Source organism: Onychomys torridus, unplaced genomic scaffold, assembly GCF_903995425.1.
Source record: "Onychomys torridus unplaced genomic scaffold, mOncTor1.1, whole genome shotgun sequence".
NCBI classification, from domain to species: domain Eukaryota; kingdom Metazoa; phylum Chordata; class Mammalia; order Rodentia; family Cricetidae; genus Onychomys; species Onychomys torridus.
The window spans coordinates 44119-68228 of NW_023411754.1; the positions used below are offsets into that span (position 1 = coordinate 44119).

General features: G+C 39.3%; 1 protein-coding gene across 2 annotated transcripts; it reads right to left on the minus strand.

The window, feature by feature from the left end:
* Positions 1 to 217: 217 nt before the first annotated feature.
* LOC118575342 (vomeronasal type-2 receptor 116-like) lies at positions 218 to 23230 on the minus strand. Of its 2 annotated transcripts, none has more exons than XM_036175926.1 (6): positions 23025 to 23230; positions 12079 to 12315; positions 10850 to 11705; positions 9356 to 9583; positions 5498 to 5621; positions 218 to 1137 (listed from the first exon to the last, which is right to left on the minus strand). In XM_036175926.1, the coding sequence occupies exons 1-6, from the start codon at positions 23228 to 23230 to the stop codon at positions 218 to 220; spliced, it is 2571 nt and encodes an 856-aa protein (XP_036031819.1). The 2 variants fall into 2 exon arrangements, with proteins under 2 accessions (XP_036031819.1, XP_036031818.1); XM_036175925.1 differs by having other exon boundaries at positions 10850 to 11653; positions 12024 to 12315.
* Between the last annotated feature and the right edge of the window lie 880 nt (positions 23231 to 24110).

The window sequence follows — 24110 nt, forward strand, 5'->3', positions numbered from 1 at the left end:
GAACATTACCACTCTGCACTAATGTCAAACAGCCATGTCTGATAAAAATGGGGGACTAAGTGGAGGATTGTGGGAGACAAAGAAGATAAAAGTAGTATACATGACACTGATAAACAAAACCATTAGAAAAAACAGTGAGAGTCACTAGCTAATGAATAATCTTGCATCATATCCTAATAGGTTGTTCAGTACCAACATTACATTTGTCAGTTAAAATTTATGAAATGTGAGTTCTGGAAGATGATTTCTCCCTTAACTTTTGAAGAGAATTTCTCTCTGGTCTTAACAAAATGATGTAGCATTTGGGGACAAAGACACATCCCAGCAAGCCAGCACAGGAGGCTAAGATGGAGAAGACCTCCACAGCCACCAGGACCTTACCCTTGGAGCTGTGGTAGACAGGGAGAAAAGTGACCCAGACACTGCAGAACAACAGCATGCTGAATGTCAAGAATTTGGCTTCATTGAATGTGTCAGGGAGATTCCTGGCCAAGAAAGCCATAGTGAAGCTCCCCAGGGCCAGAGAGCCTAGGTATCCTAAGACAGAGTAGAAAGCAGTTACTGAGCCCTTGTTACACACAATGATGATGTGGCCATGCTCAGAGTGTGCATCAGTGTCAACAGAGGGAGGAGAAGCTCCCAGCCAGATTGCACAGAGAATAATTTGGAAGACCGTGCAGGTGGGAATGATGTAGGTTGGTGCCCCTGATACAAGGAGCCACTTTATCCTTCTTCCAGGAGTAGTGACTTTGAAGGCCAAAACCACAGTAATTGTCTTAGCCAACACGGTGGAAACAGCCACAGTAAATATGAATCCATATGTTGTTTGTTGCAGAATACAGGTAGCTGAGTTGGGATGGCCAATGAAGAGCAAGGAACAGAGGAAACAGAAGATGAGAGAGATGAGCAGGATGTAGCTGAGAGTGAGCTTATTGGCCTTCACAATGGGAGTGTCTTGGTACTTCACAAAGATCCCAAGAACCAGAACTGTGAATGCAGACAAACACAAGGCCATGCAAGATAGAGTCATCCCCAAGGGGTCATCAAACGCTAGAAAGGTCACATCTTTGTGGAGGCAGTGGTTCTGCTCTGTGTTGGCATACTTGTCCTCTGGACACTTCATACACTGATCCACATCTGATGCAGAAAGCAAATGTATTTTTAATGGAACATCAGCATTTTTATTGAAAGGCCACATCAGTGTATTGTGTAAGCTCTGCAACATCCACATGCTTTATCAATGAAGATGTAATTGAGACTTTTCTGAAGAACAATGCTTCCATTTCATAATGCCTATGTTCTTCAAGGACAAACACAGATCCTATTGATACGTTATAACATGAATCTTTCTATCTGAATTAGAAGTGATGCCCTCATGAGAGATGGAGACTTGGTCTTATCCAGGATGAAACCTCTTATAGCTTTTTTTTATTCCCACATGACCATCACCAAACACAGGAGTAGCCAATCAACAGCAAATAGAATCTATTGTGTGTGTCTGTGCGCAAGTGCATATGAATGTGAAACAGTAAATGAAAAAGAGTGCTTGAAAATAGTAAATGAAGAAGAGCTCATGAGTTTCAGAGTTTTGTTGCATGTGATGTGTGGGAAATAGAATGGGAAGAGAAAGAGGTTTTATAATCATGTGTGAAGTTCTAGGGATTAGGGGTTTAGCTCAGTGGAAGAGCACTTGCTTAGCAAGCGCAAGGCCCTAGGTTCGGTCTTCAGCTCTGGTGGGAAAAAAGACAAAATAACAAAAAAGACCAAAAACCAAATTCTAAAAATAAATTAATGAAATATGATACCCTTATTTGTGTCCTCATCGGGAAATAGGGATACTCAACAGTTTATAAATGAAATAACCCTAGTACTAAAGGTAGAAAACTCTATACATACATAACATCCAGAATTCTTGTATCTTATACCACCACCTTAGTGAGCACAGAGCACCTACTCCTGCCCTAATTTTCTTCTCTATGAAACCTGTGTGGGGGACCCGTCCCCACACTTTCCCCCTGGTATTCTTGAGGAATGAGGGATAAGGAATTTAGATAGAAATATAGAGGGAAATAGAGTGAGAGAGAGACAGAAACACAGGATAGCCTCAGAGGGGCCTATATCCTAATCCACCAGCCCAGAACTTTATTCCAAAGGGCTTTTTACATCAATGCCAAGGTGGGAAAAAGACCTCACCCTTGCTAGATACAACCAAGTTGTAGACCCTACCAAATACCTAGTACCCATGTCTGAGGTCCAATTATCAACTTATGCTGCTCTGCTGGTAAAGCTAGCTCAGATCTCACTAGGAAACCTCTGTGGTCTTCAACAGACCTGGGTTCTATTAATGTACTCAATGGTGAAGGAGTTATTGGTTAAAAAAAAAGATGAACAAGACAACATGAGAACACTCAAGTGTGAGTGGTAACACAGAATATTTTAATTGAACAATAATTCCCCATTCATAAGTTGTAATTTCCACCACAGCAAGTAAAGAAAATAGGATTGTAATTGTGCTAAATTGTGGATAATAATGGAGAGCAATGATATGCTTCCAGGATTTAAAGTCATTCCATGAAAAAAAAAAAACAACCTAGCATTTATGGTCAGCTATGATTACAGTTTTTTGTTTGTTGTTATTTAAGGGCTCAGCTGTTAAGAACATGGTCTGCTCTTACAGGGGGCCTAAGTCCAGTTCCCAGAAAATGTCAAGTGTCACACTATCACCTGTGACTCTGGTACATAGGACATCAGAGGCACCCGGTGGTCTTCACATGGACATGACCCTGTATGGACTTACTGACCTCTACAGATACCTAATTCAAATATTCATAAAGTGTTTGTTTGTTTTTGTTCATATTTATTATTATAAATACCCTTCATAGTTATTATCTTAAAACTACTTTATTACCATCTGCTGTGGATATCTATATGCTATGAATTGGTTACTCTGATTGGTTAATAAATAAAGTGCTGATTTGTAGTGGGTAGCCATTCCAGCTTTGATCTGGAAGTTCCAACCCCCTTTGAGGCTTCAGTAACTGTCACACCTACAAGGCAGGGCTGAGAAAGTACCCTGAAGACCTGAGATCCAGGTGGGCCAGCTCTCTTGGTTCCTGGACCCTGGACACTGGAAGAAGACCAAGCAGAGTTCTCCATAAAACACCCCTGGACTGTGCTACACCTTTACTAGACCCTGTTACCTATCCCTTCATTTGTAAGTTACCCCACAAAATAAACCTCTCTTTTTAACTACATGGAATTGCCTTAATAATTTCACCAATACTGATTAGCCAGTAGCCAGGCAGAAAGTATAGGTGTGACAAAGAGAGGAGAAATCTGGGAACAGAAGGGCTGAGTGAGGAGACACTGCCAGACACTGCTATGAGATACATGATGTAAAGTACCAGTTAGCCACAAGCCATGTGGAAAGGTATAGATTTATAGAAATGGATTATTTTAAGATATAAGAACTAGATAGCAAGAAGCCTGATTCATTAGGCCAAACAGTTTATATGATATAAGCATCTATATGTTTCTTTGGGTCTCAGTGGCTGTGAGCCCAGGCGGGACTGGAGATAACTCCAGCTACAACAATCTGTTTATATTTTTACGTGTGTGTGTGTGTGTGTGTGTGTGTGTGTGTGTGTGTGTGTGTGTATGTGTGTGTGTGTGTGTATAAAGTGCAAGGTGTCACGAAGGAATCTTGTAGGAATTGGTTCCATCTCATTCCAATGGGCATTCTGGGATAAACTTGGGTCAGTGGCCTGTGACAAAAGATTTACCTGCTAACTCTTCTCATTGACCCTGAATGTCTTTCTTTTAAGATTTATTCATTTATTGTGTATACAGTGCTCTGCCTGCATGTATGCCTGCACACAAGAAGAGGGCTCTAGAACTCATTGCAGAGAGTTGTGAGCCACCATTTGTGGCTAGGAATTGAACTCAGGGCCTCGGGAAGAGCAACCAGTGCTCTTAACCACTGAGAAATCTCTCCAGCCACATACATTTCTTTGTAAATATTCTTTGCATTGTAGACAATGACTGGCAATAAGAATAACAAACAATTCTGGCCTCACCTTTGAATTTTACCATCTCCAAATCAATAACCAGTGGATTGAGAATGCCACCCTATCATTGGAATAATCGTGACTATTTCTTTTCACTACAAAGCTATTCTATTAATAGTATTGTGACATTTATTGCTACCATGTACAAAAATCTTAAGTAGGACATCTGTCTTTCTCTACATCAAGTGTCCACATGTATCCGCAGTTGTTTGTTTGTTTGTTTGTTTTTTTATGAAATCAAATGCTGTCTCATGTTCAGCTGTTTCTAGTAATTTTACTCACAATTCCTACTCCTTAGTCACCTGACATCCTACAATGGCATCAGTCTCAAAACTCTCTGGGAACCTCCCTCCCATGGAGGCAACAGCCCTTGCATCATCCTTAAGGCTCCTTAGCAGGTTCCCATTTCAGCCTTATGATACCACCCTGAATTCACATCCTCATGCTATCTTCCCCACTCACCTGTCAGCTAAATGACAACACAAAACACCAGACATTCACCAAATGCTGTATAAACAGCAAGTCCACCACCACACAGTAATGATTTACCATCACAACATACAATGACTCAATCTCTCTTTGTCAGCAATGTTTGTGGGCAGTAGAAAGAACAAGTTGTGTAGGATTCATGACTGCAGTGGCAGGACACGACTCAACAGTTAAGAATGCTTACAGCTCTGCAGAGAACAAGGGTTTGGACTCAGCATTCATGTGGAAGCTTATACCTGACTGTAACTCAAGTTACACTTTTTTGGACTATTTATGCACTATTTTGGCCTCCATAATCTCCTGCACAAAAACTCACACAGAAACACATACATACATTCAAGGAGGATAAATGAATAACCAAATATTTAAAAAGACTTCTCATTACAATCTAGTCTACATGTATCTTTACTGAGATGTAAGCATAGGGACAGATATACTGTAGAATTCCCTCACAGGGCTGTTAGATTTTTCAAAACACTTTCTTTTAGAAAATACTACTGGTGATGAATTTACAATGAGTCAAAGATGTATGTGAAGGCAGAGTTTGTTATTTATGGGGACATTATGAATGATCATATACTTGTAAAGACAAAACTGGGAAAGGAATAGATTTTATTTGTGCTGTAACAGGTCACAGAACTTAGTAGGTCCACAGACTCTAGCTTAATTCCATGATAGAAGTATCATTCAGACTATAAAACTCAGCACATAGACAGCACCACCTGCAAAACTAAAATAAAGACCTAATCCATAGAGTCCTTATAGTTCTGGGAAACTCTCCAAATGTACTAACCTTGTTTTTCAGCGACCATCAATCTGCTTAGAGTGAACTCTTCTGGGCCACACAGCAGTGCAGCTCCCTCCCAGGCGCCTTCAATGGCACAGTGTGTATAGGAGAAGTCAGTCAATGTGAAGGATTTCTCCCTGCAGTAAACACTTACCTGTCTCATTGGAAATCTCATTTGCTGGGCAGGGGATGCAATCAAAACAGCAGGCTGCCATTCCCTCCTGATGGAATTTTCTGAATCCAGGCTGACAATCAACACTGCACACAGCAGAGGGCATCTGAGGAAAATCAGACAGATGCTGGGCCAGGAGTTGACTACTCCTTCAGTACTTATAGCATCTCATCATGTTGAGTAGTTAACAAGTTTTCTTTCTATACATGACCTGAGCGAAGACATTACATTCAGTAATTTGTACAAGGCCACACATGAATATATGATAACAAAATGATGAAATGTTGAGGTGTTTCCAAACTACTAAAAGTTCAGGAATATATAGAAGTATATGTTGTGTGACCACTGGAATGCCTGTACTGTACACCCTACCCACCCATTGTGCTGGGTGGTTTTTGTCAACTTGACACAAAGCAGAGCCACAATAGAAAAAGTGAAACTTAATTGAGAACCTGTCTCCATCTATCTGGCCTCTGATCACATTAGTGAATTGTTTTCTTAATTGCTCATTCCTTCTGGGAAGCACCACCACACCAGGTCCCATTTCTGAATGTAATGCAAATGCTTTGAGTTTCTCTCTATGTAGTACAATGTTGTACATGCTTTGTCTTACAGAACATACTTTTGACAAGAAATGTTCTTCCTATTCACTTTGGGAGAAGAGGGGATTCAGGTTTGTTGTTTGTTGTTTTTCCCTGAAGAGATGCTGGACATTGCTAAATACCTTTCCTGTATCTTTATAGATAATCATATGATTTCTGTCCTAGAGTATAATATGTGATATATTATTTCTATATGTTGAACCATTCCTGAATCCCTGTAATAAAGTCATCTTGGGCATAGTGATTAATATTTCTGTGGAGATCTGTTTGCCAGTATTTATTTGAGAATTTTTCCATCCATGTTCATTAGATTGAACAATTTTCTTCTTTCCAATTCATTTTACCTAGAATAGTCTTTTTCCTTTACTGCTGAGACTCTGTTCTTCTTTGTGAGTGCAGTGTGTTCATTCTGAGCAACAAAGTATTGTTGGTTAAAAAAAATTTCCTTGTCTGTGTCCTTTGATTAGAGAGTGGAACTCTTTAAATTCAGTTATTATTGAAAGTTGTTTGGTGATTCTAGTCAATTTGTGTTTTTGTGAGTTTTTATGTATTTCTAACCTTCATCTTTCTGTCTAGTGATCTAGTGTAGTCTATCCATTCTTGTGACATCTACTGTTTAACTTAATATTCAGTGTGAAGTAAAGACACTATTCAAGGGTCTTCCTTAGTGCTGTTCCAGTAGCTATATATTCCTGTAATTTGTGTTCACCACTGCAAGTTTTTCTATCTTCCTGACATTATAAAGTAATTGAAATTGGAAGTTTTGTCTCTAACTGTTTGAAACACATAATTGATACTACATCCTTTTAAAGTGACTGTTAAGAAAGCTATGTTATTATAATCGAGCCTTTCAATGAAGTTGACTTCTTTCTTGTATCCTCCAATTCCTCTTTAATCTGAATAATTCAGATTTTAAGCAATATTCAACAGGGGCAGGTCCTTTTGTGAAGCTGTCTGTTAGGCATTTTGACTGCTTCCTGTATCTGAATGGCCATATTTCCCTCTTGTATTTTGTAAAATTTTGGCTATAATTTTATTAGAAATACCTTTGTTGCCTTTTATAAGTTGTTCTCCTCATATGCCTGTGCTTTCTTAACTTGGTCTTTTCTTTTTTAGTTTTTCGAGACAGGGTTTCTCTGTGTAGCTTTGTGCCTTTCCTGGAACTCACTTGGTAGCCCAGACTGGCCTTGAACTCACATAGATCTGCCTGCCTCTGCCTCCCGAGTGCTGGAACTAAAGACGTGCACCACCACTGCCAGGCTTTTTTTTTTTTTTTTTTTTTTTGGTTTTTTCAAGACAGGGTTTCACGATGTTGTTTTGGTGCCTGTCCTGGATTTTGCTCTGTAGACCAGACTGGCCTTGAAGTCAAAGAGATCAGCCTGGCTCTGCCTCCTTAGTGCTGGGATTAAAGGTGTGTGCCACCACCTCCCAGGATTTTGGTCTTTTCTTGATGCCTCCTAAGTCTCTTGTGTTTTCTTCATACTTCCTTATTGTTCTGTCTTTGTCATAGTTTGAAATAAAATTTATCTGGCTCATTTCAAGTCCTGATATCTTGTCTTCTACTTGAGACATTCTCTTACTAAGACATTTTATACAGTTTGTTATTTGAATTGTGCCTTTCATTTTCAAAATATTAGTATGAATTCTTCATTTTTATTGTACCTTTATTGAATTTGTGTCAAATCTTCATTCAATTCCTTATGGTTTGCAAGTGTTTGTGATCTAATTAAATTGTCCTTAGAGCTAATTTGTATGCTCTTTGATTTCTTGAGCATTCTTACAATTAATCTTTGAAGTCTTTGTTTAGGATGTCATTGAGTTCACTGTCATGTAGGCCTATGATTGTATCATTTGGAGTCCTGCTCCTTCACTGTTTGCAAGTTTCATTTCTGCATTACAATTTGCATATCTGGAATAGAGCACATATTAGGTTGTTTTTAGTCCTTACTACACTTTTGCTGATGTTTTTGTAATGTTCAAGTTAGGCCTGGTAGAAGCAGGCTTGTGATTTCATTGCTCACGTCTGATCTAGTGGTATAGGCCAGTAGCTAAAACTTCAACCAATTTGCTCTGTTTTCTGAGCATAATTTTCTCATCACTGTGAAAATAGAATATTAACTCTTGATTTAACCCTATCTGAGGAACCTGAAATATCACTTCAAATTAAGTTTGCAGACTTTCTGGAAGTTAACATTTTTCAAACTCAACACACAGCATTGAAGTAGGCAATCTAGTTCAGATACTATAAAACTAGACATACCTGAATAAATACCTATAATATACCTCGGAACACATAAAGGGATATTTTATTTACAAATATCCTCAAAGCCAAATTATTATGACTATGAGTACCTGTCCGACCAAACAAGAAAAGAAGACAAATTTTGTTTGTTTGTTTGTTTGTTCATTTGTCTGTTTATTTGAATGAGTTATAGAAGAATTAAGATGCAAATAAATGCTCTTCTACTGAGGGATTCCTTTAGAAGTTATGATTCAGGGCTGGAGAGGTGGCTCAGCAATCTATCACACTTGCTGTTCAATCCCACACTCCTACACTTAGGCTCAAAATTTTCTCCAGTTCCTGGGTATCTTAATCCCTCTCTAGGCATCCTAGGCCACCTCATACTCATACGGAACACAGATATATAGAGGCAAAATATCCACACTCATAAAAAAGTCTAAAAAACAATTTATAATTAATAAAATATCTAAGGTGGGCCATGAAAATGCTAATGTATTGTTAGAGATGTTGGTAATTTAGGACCTCCTAAACAAAGTGCTTGAATAAAATTATAGAATAAAAATTAATGACTTGCATATATGTTCATTGTTCCAAATCTTTCCTTACAATTCACACTTTTCAGCATCTGGATTAAAGGTTCCACAGAAGAGAAGAAAAGCAATGGGTAGTAATCAGAAAGGTACCAAGGAAATATTAATAACTTTACTGGGAACAATATCAAACATTGGTCACATCCAGTTTTATATTTGTTTACAAATCAGAGAGTTTCTGATATGGTAAAACTACATCATATGTGTGGCTTAGATTTTCAGAGAATTACATAAAAAATCATATATTTTAAAATCTGAAGGGAAGAAACATCATCTAGAAGTTTAAAATTGAGTCTTTACATGGCCATCCATCTAATTTCACTAAGTCACAGGGAAACCCAAATGGCCTCACTTGACATTGGTTACAACTGGGAGGTGCACATCAGTACATTTTGGTCAGACCCACCTGTCTATTTCCTGTGGCCCACTCTATCATGTCTTCATATAAATGGAGCTGTTGGCCATGTGGAAAATAAGGCTTAAACTCTCCTATTTTCACCTTAAGTCCAACACCATGGGGAAAACTCCAAATATGGAAAATGCCATACTCTGCTTGCAGTTTTTCTTTCTGATTCATATTTATTACATCTCCAACAGGATTAACAAAGAGCATATTCTTCAGAAATAGGTGAAGCTGAAAGATGGCAAACACTCTTCAGTGCATATTCCCTTATTTTAAGTCTGAAAATCTGTTCTGATTTCATCCTAAGGCAACGTCATTGAAGGTGCCGAAGGGAGAACCTCAATGAAAGCCTGTGAATAAATAAAGTCATTGTGTTCCTAGAATTTTAGTTCTCTCAGGGTAATCCATCAAACACAAACACAGACATGCACACAGCCATCAAATATAAATAGGCACTACACACACACACACACACACACACACAAACACTTCTATACAGACACCCATGCAGAGGCACACACATAATACAGCCACACTTATTTACACATATACACACTAAAACACACATACAGGCAGACCTCTACAATCAAATACACACGAAGACACAGAAACACACACAGGCGAATACAGACAGAAAACACACACAGAGAGACACATGTAGACACAAACATTCACAAAGAGACATATGTACACATAACAAAATATGCTCATATCCACAGTCTCACACAGGCACACAGTAAGAGAGAGAGAGAGAGAGAGAGAGAGAGAGAGAGAGAGAGAGAGAGAGAGAAAGAGAAGAGATATTCATATATGGAAAATAGTACATCTAAACACACACATATGAAGATACAGAAACATATGTAGACACTCAGAAACACACAATACATGTACACAGAAACATACACAAAGACATACGGAAAATGAGAAACACACAGGCACACAAGTATGTACTGAACTGAATGAATCTCGGTGCTATTTCCTGTGTTATTATTCTCAGAGAATCAACAGAGTAAGGTCTCCAGAGCCTGCAACAGGGTAAGAATCAGTTGAATATACTTATGTAAACCATCCACTACAGTGACCACCACATATATAACAATTAAATAAACAATGTCACAGCTGAGTGTGATAGCACCGGCTTTAAGCCCAACACTCAGGCAGCAGGGGCAAGTGAAACTCTGATATCAAAGCCAGCATCATCTGAATAGTGTGTTTCAGGACAGCCAGAGCTACACAGTGAGACCCTGTCCCCAAAACAAAATAAAAGAAAAAGGTCTCATCTTGGAAGGATTTTATGAGAAAAGATTGACTCTGTTTGCAATATTGGAACAAGTCTGACAATGTCGAGGTCGTCTGTAACAAAACAACTGAACTACATTAAAAAAATTCTGTCTTCCACACCACTGATTTTGTCTTAAAGGATTATAAACACATCTAGATTTACTTCCTTGGCAGAATAAAATTTTAACAATCACCGTCCATTGGAAGATACAGTACCTGTGAGCAGTCAGAATCCAGTGTTATCTGAGTGTTGATTGGCTGGTTTTCTACTTGTTGAAGAAGCATTTCATGGAGAGCATGGGCCATAGCATACACAGCATTGTATACATCATAACCATCATCAGTAAAGGCCATGTCAAAACTCTGTAGCATTAACCATTCCAGTGAGGCGTTTGATGAGCAGTTCTCCAGTGTCTCATAGTTAGTTGTTGGGGCTTCACAGCTAAAGTACATCCACCCCAGTCGTGCCAGGGATATGTCTGTGTATTTGGAAGGGTCCAATGTCTGAACAAAATTTTTAAAACCAGAAATCTCAGCATGGTGGTGTGCAAAAGCAACAGTCCCATGGAATGTGTCAAGGGTGAAGTCTCCCTTACTTGTAGTGACATCCCACTGTGAGGTGGTGACCCATATTCTCTGAATACCCTGTGATACCCACATTCTAAAGCACACAGCTAGAGTGCTGTCTGTGTCACCATAGATGATAACAACATTTGTGGATGATGTCTCAATTTGGTTGTTATAGTGTTTAGCTCTTAACATGTATAACTCCACATTGACTGGGATCATGATCACAAAGGCTAAGCAGACTCTTTTGACTTCAGTTTCTCCTCTCAGATCTGACAGAAATTGGAGGCCCTGGTCATCATCTGAGATGGCCAGCCCAACCCAGTTCCAGTTGAGGGGAATCATCAAAGAGACCATGGCCAGGGCCAGAGCAGTGTCCTTGGGGGCCATCTGATACAGATTGGGAAATTGTACATGATCATTCAGGATAGGATAGAAAGGTCCATAGGTGAACTGAAGTACATAAAACACAGGGAGCAGGATGAGGTAGACAATTGTCAGAAATCTCAATGGAAGCCCTGAGGTGTGTGAAGCCCCAATTTGAAATGAAGGGGAATTTTTTCCTATTACTACAGGTATACAACACTGATGGAAATATGAAAAAATAACTTTCTACAGTTTGTTCAAGGAATATCCCCCTGACTGCTAATTCTTCTTCTCATGTACATATCAAACAATGAATTGGGAATGTCCCATTGAGTGGCTGATTAATTACACCTGAACTTGATTTACATGAATGTAAAGCCAATCTCTTTATACTCTCTTCAGCCTCAGGCTAAGCCAAATGATAAGATTACATACTTTCCCACCCAAACAACCTCACCTGTGGATATTTGAAGAAATGCAAATATTGTGCCAGACTCAAGGATGGTGCTAACATTGGTCCTGTAATCATTGCACAACATTTGCTCACATCTTTACAAATGTAGTTAAGGGGAAGTGTATGCATTTTTACAGTTTTGTATACTAAATTTTGAAATGCTTGTTTATCATGATAATTGTCAGTGAAGAAGTAAAATATGAGAGACACATTTGGTAGAAGATACAGATTCCTGTTGATTTCCTCCACAGCAAAAGCCAAAGGCAAAGCAAACCGGCGGTTTTTAGTTGGTATTCTGAAAATAAGGGATGGGGGGTTAGTAAGTATAAGGCTCTATGGATTAATGCTTTGTAGTTCATACAGGGATTATCATGCATTTGATGTCATTTTCAGATATAGCTTGACAAATTCTCATGTGTTGTAGGGTTGGAAAAACAAGAGATGCTTGAGAGCTTGAAAACACCTAAAATTTTGATGAGAGTAGATGTCACAAAAATAACAAATGTGTTCTTGTCCACTTTGATGGAGAAGTTCAGCATGGCTATTTGAGTACTCGATACATATTTGATATATGATATGTGTGTGTATCTATACAAAGCTTGAGAATGCAGTTTTGGGGGCCAAAATAGGAAGCTAGTTCCTGCAGAGCTGAAATTTTAAGTGGTTTTGAGGTGCCTGCCAACATGGGTGTTTGAAACTGAACTCAGATCCTTTGACAGAACTGCAAATGCCCTTAAATGCTGACTCATGTCTACAGCCCCAGTTTATTGATACTTTTTATATTCTAGATATTCTTCAGTCTATTATAGCCAGTAGATATATTTCTATTTGTGTGTAGGCTGTCTCCAAACATGCTCACAACATATTTGAATGCAAACAAAATTAGTTCTATGCAATCACACTTGTTAAAATAGGGTCTTATTTCCTGAGTTTTTCTATATATTTAGATGTTTTCTCCATGTTTTCCTTATCAGATTCTTGCTTTCTAGTCTTACACTAGATCCATGTGGACTTGATTTTGGAACAGGACAATAGTTGGAAGACACTTCATTTCAACCTCTGGATGACAGGTTTCCACTAGCATTTCTTCAGTAGACTGTCTATTCTCCAATTTATATATGGGGGAATTACCTACTATTAAATTGAAAATTTTCCTAGAGTGTATTTTGATAATGATATTTCTTCTGGGTCTTTCCCAGCACCTACTTACCTACTTTTATATTGTTTTTTTTTTCTCTCTCTTTCTTTAAAAACAAAGCCAAAAAGTGGAGAAAAGGCAAAGAGAATAAATACCACAAAGGTGACTAGGGATTTAGCTTAGTGGTAAAGCACTTGACTCATAATTCTGTCTGTCTCCTCTTCCACATAGATCTCTGAGCCTTGAGTAGAAGGAATTGATAAGACAACCACTGAAGAGTGTGTGGTCCAAAGTTCCCCCCTCCCTGCACACTGTGCAGGGTGGATTTCTGGGTGAGTTTCCATCTACTACAGAAGAATCTTCTCTGGTGAGAGCTGGTTAGGTGATGCACTAGGAGATCAATGAGTATAGCAGAATATCATTAGGATTGTTTTTGTTGCTGAGCTCCTCAAACAGAATAATAGTACTAGATTTTCACCTTTGTGTTTGACATGCATAATCTGAGGTTCTGGGAATCTTTATCCATGTCAGGTCGAGTTGCATTTCATGGAGTGGACCATATCCAGCCAGACATTGGTTGGTTAAACCCTAATATTTATGCCATTATTGTATGTATGTATCATGCAGGAAGGTCACCACTGTAGACACAGAGTCTGTAGCTGGATTGGGGGTTACAATTCTCCTCTGGTAGAATTCAGAATATGTTCAGTACCACAAATGAAATTCAGTGGTTGTTGAAGGCTCTAAGTAAGAACTAACTGGACTTCTCCATGTTCAATGAAATAGTCAGTGGTGTCTTCTGCAATAAAGCTTTACCAGAAACTTGTGTAGAGTAACCCACAGCCTTGGGAATAGCCAATGATGTTTGGTTGTTTCCATGGATGCCCTCAACAAGTTATATAACCAGTTCCTGGCACTGGATAAATACTTGGTGCAGAGAATGTCTAGCTGGGGCACTGTTCCCTCCTTTATTTGATGATTCCATTTAGACTTCCTCAAAACCTGTAAATACTTTATGATCCTTCCAAGTAGCAGGTTTCCAAGTAGTTTTCAACTAGCCTTGAGTGTGAGTTGCCCTTCTAAACACACCTACATTTACCACTCTCTGCATTCCCTCCCTATGTAATCTTCTAATTCTAGTTTGCCTTGTGTCTCTCCATAACATAATGTATACTTACTATATTACCATTATTATTATAACTATTAATAATTATTAACATAACATAATATATACTTAACTTCTGTGGGTATTCAGATGGTAGCACACACATAAAATTTTTAAAATCTAATAGCAACATGTAAAAGAAAACATGTATTTGTCTTTTTCTATTTGGGTCTTAGGTACATTTCTCAAGATGATTTTTCACTAGTTCCAATAATTACTTGTGGATTTTGGGAATTCCTTCCTAAAATGTTTATTTATTACTTTATATCCTGACCATAGTTTCCCCTCCCTCCTCTCATTCCAGTACTTTACCCCACCTCAGCTCTCACCTGCCCCCATCCACTCTTCCTACTTTTCTATTCAGAAAGGGTCAGACATCCAATGGTTATCAACAAATTATGCCATATCAAGTATCAGGAAAACTAAGCACATCCCCTTGTACTATGGCAGCCCAGGATAAAGAGTAGGGTCCCAATGCCAGCAAAGTTGTCAGACATAGCCCCTGTTCCCACTGTTAGGATTCCCACAAGAAGACAAAGCTATACAACTGTCACATATATGCAGAACACCTCTGTCACTACCATGCAGGCTCCCTGTTGTTGATATGTCTTTCAAGGCATTTGATTATTGATTGATATATGATGGCCCAGCTCACTGTAGGCCATACCATCCCTGAGCAGATAGACCTGAGTTGTATTAAAAATCAATCTGAGCAAGCTGTTGAGAGCAAGCCAGTAGGCAATGTTCCTCCATGGTTCTTGCCTCTGCTCCTGCTGGAGTTTCTGAAATGTCTTCCTTCAGTGATGGACTGTCATTAGGCGAGGAAAGCAAGATAAAAATGGATCCTCTATAATTTTCTTTTGGTTGTTATTTTATAACAGCAACAGAACAAAATAAAATATATACCATCACTTCCATAATATTTGTGACAAGGAACCAAGAATGTAAGAAACAGAAAGAAACTCGCTATTTCTGCTTAAACCAAGAAAAACATAAGGGCTTTCATATAGTCCATTTGGAATTAAGGATGGGAAAGTGTCATAAAAGGTATCTTAGTTAGGCATTTTATTGATTTGAAGAGACACTATGACCATGCCACCTCTTCTAAATAAAAGCAATTAACTGAGGTGTCTTCCTTATAATTTCAGAGTTTCAGTCCATTATCATCAAGAAGAGGAGCATGGCAGCACACTGACAGGTGTGGTGCTAGACCTGAGAGGTTTACATGTTCACTCAGAGGCAACAGGAAGTGGACTGAGGGTCACGCAGAGGCCGGTTTGAGAAAAGAGACCTCAAATCCTTCCCCCAAGTGACACATTTCTTTCAACAAGGCCATACATGCTAATAGTGCCACGGCATTTGGTTTCCATTTTATTTCAAACCACCACAGTGGTAAATCTGGTTGGCCTGGAACACACTTTGCAAAGCATGCTAGCCTCAAAACCACAAAGTTCTGTTTACCACTACTTCCAGAGTGCTAGGATTAAAGCAGTTCACCACTATGTCCAGCCTCTTTCTCCATTTAATGCTATGCAGTGAGTGAAGTCTTATCCATAGAAAAAGGACAAAAGATGATATACAAGGGATGCAAATAGGAAAGCAAGAAACCAAAGTTTGCTCCCTTGAAGAAGACATGCTTCCATTGTGGAATATTATTTTGAGAATGGTAACATTTGATGATGCTGTTCCAATGTTGCAAACATGGGTTGCATTCTTTTATATTGCATTCATTTAACCCTGTGAAGCTGTGTTATTTTGCCTGTATAAAACACATGATTGGTCTAATAAATATTTCATGTCCAGTAGCTTGGCAGGAGAAAGGATAGTAAAGGCTGTAAGACAAATGGGATAAAAAGGAGGAAAAATTATGGAAGAAAAGATTGAGAAGTAAGAAAAGGAAGAGTGGAGGAATCAAGATGTCAGCCATCAAGCTACAGAGAAAACAACACTCTAATATGTAAAGAAAGAAATACAGAAATAGAGAAAGAAAAAAGGCAAAGGCAAAAGGTAAAGGGGATCCCTGTGCACCAGCCATTCCAGCGAAGACCTGCCCAACTTGGCCCCAGGTTCTGGCCATCGGGCAAGACCCCCCCCCATACACACCCATTAGGAAGATTCCCCTTCTCCAAGACCTCAAGCATAACCTGCAATCTCCACGCCCTGCCCCCACACCCATCCGCCTGAAACCCCAGCCACTTCCTGATACTCAGCTACCAGTCCCCAGCTCACAACAGGCCTGAAATTCCCATCTACACCAGAAGTGATTGCCTGTGCTCATACCTGCAAAGGCCTGCACCCACTACCATCCCTGGGCAGCAGCCATCCCAGGGAAAACCTGCCCAACTTGACCCCAGGTTCGGGCAATCAGGCAGGATGCCCTCCAAAAAGGTCGCTGTCTCCAAGATCCCCCCCCAGCAGATCCTACAATTTCCATGCCCTGCCCCACAACTATCTGACCAAGACCCCAGCCACTGCCTGAGACTCAGAGACCAGTCCCCAGCTCCCACCCAGCCCAGAGCTTCCTTCTGGACCAGAGAGAGGCTTCCTGAATCTGTCAGCTCTGTCTGGACCAATAGCATTGATAAGACCAAGAACGAATCCATGAGAAGATGGACAGATGTCAAGGCAGAAGTACAAACAACAAAATTAAGAACAATATAGCATCACCAGAACCTAATCCTCCTACAGAGCTAGACCTGAACATCTCAGAATGGAAGAAGCAGAAGAAAAAACCTACAGATGACATCACAAAGATTCTAGAGGCTTATAAAGAAGAAATCAAGAATGATATGGAGGAACAGACAAACAAAAAAAATGAGAAGAATGTTATAAAAAAATAAAACTAGAGGAAAGGACAAATAAAGCAGAAGAAAACAATAAATCCCTGAAAGAAAATCATGAAAAAGCAATAAAACAGATGAGGAAAACAGTCCAAGACCTGACAAGGGAAACAGAAAAAATGAAGAAGAAACTAACAGAGGGAATGCTGGAAATAGAAAATCTGAGTAAATGAACAGGAACTTCAGAAGCAAGTTTAACAAACAGAATGCAAGAGGTGGAAGACAGGATCTCTGGCATTAAAGATAGAGTAGAATAAATAGATTCATCAGTCAAAGAAAACACTAAAGCCAACAAAGTCATGACCCAAAATGTCCAAGAAATTTGGGACACCATGAAAACACCAAACCTACAAATAATAGGGGTAGTAGAAGGATAAGAATACCAACTCAAAGGCACAGAAACTATATTCAACAAGATCATAGAAGAAAACTTTCCCACCTTAAAGAAGGAAATGCCTATGAAGATACAAGAAGCCTATAGAAAACCGAACAGACTATACCCCCAAATAAAGTTCCCTTGCCGCATAATAAATAAACATCTAAACATAGAGAATAAAGAAAGAATATTAAGAGCAGCAAAGGAATAAGGCAAAGGGACTTATAAAGGTAAACCCATCAGAATAACACCCGATTTCTCAATGGAGACTTTGAAAGCCAGAAGGACTTGGACAGATATAATGCAGACACTAAAAGACCATGGTTGCCAGCCTAGACTAATATACCCAGCAAAACTTTGAACCAACATAGATGGAGTGAACAATACATTCCAAACCAAAGCCAGGTTTAAACAATACTTATTTACAAACCCAGACCTAAAAAACACTAGAAGGAGTATTTCAACCTAAGAAAGTCAGATACACCCTCAAAAAGACAGTCAATACATAACAAAACAGCAGAAAAATACAAAGAAGAAAAGTGCACCCACACTACCACCACCAATAATAATAATAATAATAATAATAATAACAGGAAGGAACAATCACTGGCCATTAATATCCCTTAGAATCAATGGACTTAATTCACCTACAAAAAGACATAGGCTAAAAGAATGGATACAAAAGAAAAAACCATCTTTCTTTGCATACAAGAAACACACCTCAAATTACAAAAAATAAGCAAGAACTAAGAATAAAAGGCTGGGAAGAGACTTTCTAATCAAATGTTCTTAAGAAGCATGCTCGTGTAGCCATCCCAAAATACAACAAAAAACATCTTCAAACTAAAATCAATCAAAAGAGATCAAGAAGGGCATTACATACTCATCATAGGAAAGATCCACCAAAATAAAGTTTCAATTCTGAACAGTTACGCCCCAAACACTAAAGCACCCATACATATAAAAGAAACATACCAAAGCTTAAATCACATATAAAATCCCACACATTAATAGTGGGAGACATCAACACCCCACTTTCACCAGTGGACAGATCTGCAATTCAAAGCTTAACATAGAAATAAATTGATGTTATGACTCAAATGGACTTAATATCTAAAGAACATTCCATCCAACCAAAAAAGAATATACCATCGTCTCAGCATTCTATGGAACCTTCTCTAAAATCAACCACATACTTGGCCACAGAGCAAATCTCAACAGATACAACACAATTGGCACAATTGGTTCTATCAGACCACCAAGGTTTAAAGTCAGATTTCAACAACCAAAAAAAGCTTCAGAGAACATATAATCTCATGGAAACTGAATATAGCTCAACTGAATCACCAAAGGGTTAAGGAAGGAATAAAGAAAGAAATTAAAGACTTCCTAGAAATCAACAAAATGAATACACATCATACCCAAACTTATGGGACACTATGAAAGCAGTGCTGAGAGGGAAATTCATAGCTCTAAATGCCCACATAAAGAAGTTGGAGAAATCTCACACTAGTGACTTAACAGCACAACTGAAAGATCTAGAACAAGAAGAAGCAATCTCACCCAGGAGAAAGAGACGCCAGGAAATTATCAAATTGAGAGCTGATATCAATAAAATAGAAACAAAGAGAAAAATACAAAAAAATAATGGAACAAAGAGTTGGTTCTTTCAGAAAATCAACAAGATAGACAATCCCTTATCCAAGCTAACCAAAAGACAGAGAGAGAGAGCATCCAAATTAACAAAATCAGAAATGAAAAGGGGGACATAACAACAGACAATGAGGAAATTCAGAGAATCATCAGGTCATACTTCAAAAACTTCTACTACACAGAACTGGAAAATCTAAAAGAAATGGATAATTTTCTTTATAGGTACCACATACCTAAGTTAAATCAAGACCACATAAACCATTTAAATAGTCCAATAACCCCTAAGGAAATAGAATCAGTGATTAAAGCTCTCCCAACCAAAAAAAGCCTAGGACCAGATGTTTTCAGCACAGAATTATAACAGATCTTCACCATCAGATCATACCAATATTTTTTAATTTGTTCCACATAATAGAAGCAGAAGGAACATTACCTAACTCCGTCTATGAGGCTACAAATACCCTGATTCCTAAACCAAACAAAGATGCAACAAAGAAAGATAAAATTCGGAATCCATCTCCCCCAAGACACAGCAGTTCCACTCTTTGGCATATAAACAAGGAATGCTCAATCACACCACAAGGGCCCTTACTCATCTATGTTCATATCAGCATTGTTTGTAATAGCCAGATTTGTACTCACTCATAGGAGGATACTAGGTGTAAAACAAAGATGACTAGACTGCTACCCCCAACTCCAGGGAGGCAACCTAGAAAACAGGACCCTAAGAAAGACACAGGGATTTCTGAATGACAGAAATGAATGACATCAACATGAACAACCTGGACATGAGTGGGAGTAATGAAGGGCAAGTTTCAAGGGAAAGAGAGCTTAGAGGATCGGGAGATCCCACATGGATCAAGAACAGAAAGGGAGAACAAGGAATAAGAGACCATGACAAATGAAGACCACATGAGAATAGGAAGAAGCAAAGTGCTACAGAGGTCCCCAGAAATCCACAAAGATACCTCCACTGTAGACTACTGGCAATGGTCTCAAGAAACCCCAAACTGACCTACTCTGGTGATTGGATAGCCAAATACCCTAACTGTTGCAATAGAAATCTCATCCAATGACTGAGGGAAGAGGATGCAAAAATCCATGGCCAGACCCCAGGTGGAGTTCCAGTAGTCTAATTCTCAACAAAAGGAGAGATTCTATGAGCCAGAATTGTTGAGACAAAGACTGGAAAAAGTACAGGAACAAATAGCCAAACTAATGGACACACATGAACTATGAACCACAGCTGAGCAGCCCCCAACTGGATCAGGCACTCTGGATAAGCAAGACAGTTGATTAGCTCGAATTGTTTGGAAGGCACCCAGGCAGTGGGACCCAGACCTGACCTTAGTGATTGAGCTGGCTTTTTGGAACTTGGAGCTTATGCAGGGACACTTTCCTCAGCCTGGGAGGAGGAGATTGCATCTGCCTGGACTGAATCTACCAGGTTCAGCTGAATGCTCAGAGGGTAGTCTTTGCCCTCGAGGATATGGAAATGGGGGTTGGCCTGAGGGAAAGGTGGGGAAGGCTGTAAGGGGGGGGAGAACATAGGACAGGGGAATCTATAGCTGATATGTAAAATTAAATTTAAATATGAAAGAAAATTTTAAAAAGGTAAAGGGGATATTTTGGATAAATAAAGCTGGCTTTTAAAAAAAGCCAAGCTAAGGCCAAGTAGTCACAATTAAGAATAGACTCCATCTATTTGAGAACATGGTGTTGGTTCTCCCAAATACACTAACAGCAAAAAAAGAAACCAACAACAGGCTTCCATAACTGAGATCCTAAATACTCCATAGAAAATATTTACATCAAAATGGCAGAATTAAAAATTACCACAAAAGACAGTTACTTTCCTACATACAAAGAACACATTTGCTGAAAAAGAAACTAAGAAAACCTCATTCACAATTGTCTCAGAAATATGGTAAAATAAACTTAATAAAATCTTGAATGACATCAATAATGAAAACTTTAAATAATGAAGAAACTGAATATGTCATTAGTAGATGGGGAAATTTTACACACACACACACACATACACACACACACATATGTATATATATGTATATGAATGCTCAATATTGTAAAAATGATTACTTTAAAAAATTGAGAGAATATTTGGGAATAGGATGGTTGAGGTAGAATTGGGACAGAGTGAGAGAGCAATGAAAGAGATACCACAATAAAGGGAGACATCATGGGGACAGATAGAAAATGAGTACTAGGGAAGTTCCCAGGATTCCTCAAGGATACCCCAGCTTAGACTACTAGCAATAGTGGAGAAGTGCCAAAACTGGCTTACTCCAGTGATCACATCAGTGAATACCTTATCTGTCATCATAGAGCATTCATCCAGTAACTAATGAAAGCACTTGCAGAGATACACAGCCAAGAACCAGGTCAGCACCAGGAGTTCAGGTGAAGAGAGAGAAGAGGAATTCTATGAGCAATGGGCATCAAGATCATGATATAGAAACCTACAGTGAAAAACCACTGCAAACTAGTGGGACTTCATGAACTTTGACCAACAGCTGTGGAGCATCCATGGGACTGGACTACACCCTCTGCATAAGGGAGACAGTTGAGGAGATAATCTGATTAAGGGGCCCCCTGGCAGTAGGATCAGGATCCATCCCTAGTGCATGAACTTCCTTTTTGGAGCATACTACCTATGGTTTGACACCTTGCACAGCCTTGGTACAGGGAGAGGGACTAGGACCTGCCACTACTGAATGTAACAGACTCTGCTGAATCCTGATTGGAGGACTCTTTGTTGAAAGAGGGCATGAATAGTGGTTTGGGAGGGTGGGGAAGATGGAGGGGTGGGAGGAGAAAAGGGAGGGAGATACATAGTTGGTGTATAAAATTAATAAAAATCCTTTAATAAAACATGAAACAAGAAAAAGAGGAATAGAGGTAAATATAAATATCAGAGAATAAAATATTTAGACTTAAAAACATCAGACACATACATCTTTACAGAAGTAGAGATGACCCAGTGTGTAGTCTCCCCATCCCAGTTTCAAACATTGACAGCAACCACAGGCAGCACCTGCCACTATAGCAAGTGAGAAGGGAGTCAGCAGTCACCACAGTAAGTGATATCCTAGCTTTTTCAGAATGACAACACAGCATTTGAAATGCAGACATTACTCTTTTACTTTGAAGGTACAGAAAGACCTGGCCTTTGTAACCCCTAAAAGCCTATGACTGTGGATGTGTTCAAGTGAGGGAAGGACAAGGGACACACCCAAGTGCCTCACAGTAGACAGATCTCATACATCCTCCCCATCACAGCTTCAGAGGTGTGGAATGGTCCCATGCAGGGTATCTGAAAGCTTAACTAAAAGGTTACATGGATGCTCTCCCCAGTAAAGAGTGCCACAAACATTAGATACGCTCCATCTGCAATAGAGTCACACACTGAAACACATGACATTAGCAGACTCGGGAAGATATTTGAATGCACTTTGTGACTACAGAACTCAGTGTAGTAGTCTGTAGTTTCTTGTCTTAGGACAACACTGAACACCTCACAATGGCCCCTGAGAAAGGGAAGGCTACCTATGAGAGAAAAAAGTAAAGAATGCTGTTATCAACGTGGCTTTCATTCTTGTAAATGGAGGCTAATTGGGAAAAAATTTTAAAAGTCTCACAGATTCATAGTGAGGAAAGTGTGATTGGTAAAAATCCAAACATATTTTGCAACACTTCTTGGTGACAATGTTGGGAGAAATGCACAGAAGTTCCCTGCATTGCTCTGCATATTCCCACCTCTATGCTGCATTATGTATCATGACATTCACATGAAAAAGGCAAACACACTTACAGCACATCCAGGGCATAGCTGTAAAACATTTTGTCCACCTGCACTTCAGTGCTTGGCACTGCAATAAGGAAAAAGACACAACCTGACACCACATTTCCATGCTTGTCTTGACTCTGCTTCATTCTCCAAAAACACTTGGGGTGAGTGAGGTTGGACAGGAGAAGGGGGGTGTACAGGATCCAGAAGAAGAAATACAGAGTGATCATCAGGTCAAGTCTCCAAATCTCTAAGCCAGTAGTGTGGTCTGTGGATGCATATCAGTTTATCAAATGGATAACCATGTATACACATCTGCTTTTATGTCTGATGTCCACTGAAGAAAATACTTATGTGGATGAGATGGCTTGCTCTGCAGCTGGCTCCACTACGCTGGAGAAATGCCAAGCACTCTCTGACCTAGGGCTCTGCAGTTGAGGTCCACAGCAGAGGTAAAAACATGGTTTGGAAAACAATCTGAGGACATCTCAGCCTCAGGTCCTATGACATCAACTCATATCCCTGGGTATTGATGCCCATGGGAGAAAGCAATGTTGGGCAGATTGGTCCCAGGACAGTGTCAATGAGTTATTTGTTTGAACACATTTAAAACTATCTCAGCAGAATGTCTGAACATCCACAGTTAGATGTGAAGGTAAAGTTTTGAAACGACCCATGACATTCAGAGTTCATGTGGACATACTGTGTGTTCTATTCCCAAATACAAATCAGACAGCCTCCACCTATGTGTACAACATCCACCATTCATGGAGCATGAGCAGTATGACTCATGCTACATCTGTCCCAGAGACCATATAACCAAGCAGTATCCCTACTCTCCATTGTGTGAAGCTACAATAATCAGGTCAAATCCAGAAATTCCTTGGTTATACTGTGTCCAGAAATGCTCATAAATCATTCTTCATGAGAAACCAAGTTGAGAATTTGAGTTATGATATATGAACTCCTTCTCTGAAGCCAGTACCTTCTGTTGACCTATTTCTTCAACTTTATCCTTCTTTATCTACTCGCTCATTTTTCTCTTAGAATGCAGTAGTGACTCTAAAGCAGCACCATGTTCAGTACCTTAGAACACATTAGTCAGCTGGG

What these genes read in the sequence shown, in the direction of transcription:
- LOC118575342 (XM_036175925.1), bottom strand. Translation starts at nt 23,230, where the DNA reads ATGATCACTCTGTATTTCTTCTTCTGGATCCTGTACACCCCCCTTCTC. An exon ending in TGGATTCTGACTGCTCACAG is followed by an intron (nt 9,584 to 10,849) that starts GTACTGTATCTT and finishes GCCATCTTTCAG; the next exon opens with CTTCACCTATTTCTGAAGAA. An exon ending in TGAGATTTCCAATGAGACAG is followed by an intron (nt 1,138 to 5,497) that starts GTAAGTGTTTAC and finishes TTTCTGCATCAG; the next exon opens with ATGTGGATCAGTGTATGAAG.